The 2,120-nt window shown below is 33.3% G+C and overlaps 1 protein-coding gene across 1 annotated transcript; it reads left to right on the top strand.

Annotated features, from left to right (window-relative positions):
* Positions 1–306: 306 nt before the first annotated feature.
* LOC106876483 (uncharacterized) lies at positions 307–2,114 on the top strand. Its single transcript, XM_014925049.2, has one exon. It carries the CDS (start codon positions 582–584, stop codon positions 1,131–1,133), a length of 552 nt encoding a protein of 183 aa, XP_014780535.1. The 5' UTR covers positions 307–581; the 3' UTR covers positions 1,134–2,114.
* Positions 2,115–2,120: the final 6 nt, after the last annotated feature.

Raw genomic sequence — 2,120 nt, 5'->3', positions numbered from 1 at the left:
GACTTGCGGACCCCTTTATATTTCAGGCTTTATCTTAGGGACCCCTTATAAACGCTTATGAAATTTATACATAAATATTTGCTTAAAATAACATATTTTTACATCTATTTATTTAACAGTATTTAACAAATAGGTTTGTCAATTAAAAGATTTCAATTAAAAAAACATATATAAAATCAAATTGTCCATAAAAAGTATTTGCTGTCCACGGACCTCCTGTGGTCCGCGGACCAGTTTGAAAACCCCTGGCCTAGAGGAGATAAGTAGTTTACAGTTTAGGCCACTGATCTCCCTTGTGTTTCACGCTCTTTAGTCGTCGAAAGTTTGACCAACTTTCTTAATTACAGGTGTGTCAGTCAATAACGTACCTGTTTATTAAGACAGGCATACACATTTAAAAAGGTGAGCAAATATATCTCCTATCACCGTGTTACAAATTTTATTAGAGGAAAAGAAAGAAGGACGCTATAAAATAATTATTGTTTCATATCTCAGAAAGTAATTACCTGTGTACAACTTTTTATCTCACGTGTCCTAAATAATCGTTCAAAGCAATCACAACGAAGTAACAACTATTCAAAATGGCGCTTTTCATTAATCGTTTCTTCTGTTGGAGTTTAGAGACGGCCACATTCGCTGGTTACGTCTATGCTTTGATAACAATATTTTTCGCTCTAATTTTGCGTCTTCTAGATCTCGGAGCTATTGGCACCGACTTCGAAATTAGCAAAGGTTTTCATACCAATTGGAGGTCACATTCCTGGGAAAGTTTCCTGTCTTGTGATGTCATAATGGTGATATGTCACATTGCCGTAATGTTTCTCAGTTTGTTTATGATCTTCCTCACCTCACGTCGACATTTTCTCATCACCCTCAACTGGACAAAAGCGTTCGTTGTCATCTTTGGTTGTTATACTTTCATCGAATTTGGCATTTCCATTTTTGAGTTCTCTTACTATCGCATGTACACCTTCCGACTGGCCTACGTTGTATTCATTTGGTTGTACTGGGTAGTCAGGACTATAGCAAACATCACAATGACCGTAGTTATTTCTTCAAGACACACTCAGATGATCAACCAAGTCGAACAGGAATTACGCTTCTCTGGAGGATTTAAAAAAGATTATTTCTAAGTTTTCACTATACATATATATATATACAAAAAAAAATCACCAAAAAAAAACACTATTAATTGTAATTACAATAATATGTATTACAATACATTAGTACTTTTTCACAACACAACTGAACCTCGCTGAACTACCTGTATCTTCTCTTACATATACAGACCTAGAAAAGTTATGGTTCATAACTTTTTGTATATTGCGTACAATTACTTCTCTGCCAAATCAAACATTCTTGGGGGTTTGTTTTTTTCCGTGAAAAAGAAGTGTAGGACGACTGTCTGAACAATAATAAAGTATGAATAAATCGCTCAAATATTCTGAAAGAGCGCTCCCTGTTTCTTCTACATAAATTTTCAAGGAGCAATGACAGTCCTAATTAAAATTTCTCTCGTTAAACCGCACACCACTTTCCTTGCTATTTTGCCAACTTTATTGTTTCTAACTTGAAAAGTAAAAAAACCCCACAAAACTATTGATAGCAGGAATGTTCTCCCCATCCCCAAGTTCCTCACTGATTTTTAAGATCTCTTGGTCAAAGATGCAGAAACGAAGATATAAACGATGTTTACAATATTTTTGTAATGTGATCAACAAAGGTATAATCCCTTTACGTAGTAATTATTATTATTATTATTATTATTATTATACTACTGTTTCTTTATCTTTTATTTTTTCAAATTCCAAGAAATAATTTTGCTTTACTCGTTTCTTTTACCTGTTGCTATCAACTAAAGACTCTCTCTCTCTCTCTCTCTCTCTCTCTCTCTCTCTATATATATATATATATATATATATATATACACACACACACCATGCTCTTTTGTTTCACTTCAGCTTTATTCTCCTTATTATTATTATTATTTAGTATCCTTTGTCACAAAAGACACTAAAATAATAATATATTTAATGCTTTTTATAGTAAACGAAGATGTGTGTGTGTGTGCACGCATTCCATTTGTTCTAACAGGTTTTGAAAATATAAACGGTGGAGAT

The sequence above is a fragment of the Octopus bimaculoides genome, chromosome 5 (assembly GCF_001194135.2).
Source record: "Octopus bimaculoides isolate UCB-OBI-ISO-001 chromosome 5, ASM119413v2, whole genome shotgun sequence".
Taxonomy (NCBI): domain Eukaryota; kingdom Metazoa; phylum Mollusca; class Cephalopoda; order Octopoda; family Octopodidae; genus Octopus; species Octopus bimaculoides.
This window is presented reverse-complemented; position numbering and strand designations above follow the sequence as displayed.

Bases quoted from the DNA above. Each gene is read 5' to 3' on its own strand.
- LOC106876483 (XM_014925049.2), top strand. From the start codon at position 582: ATGGCGCTTTTCATTAATCGTTTCTTCTGTTGGAGTTTAGAGACGGCC.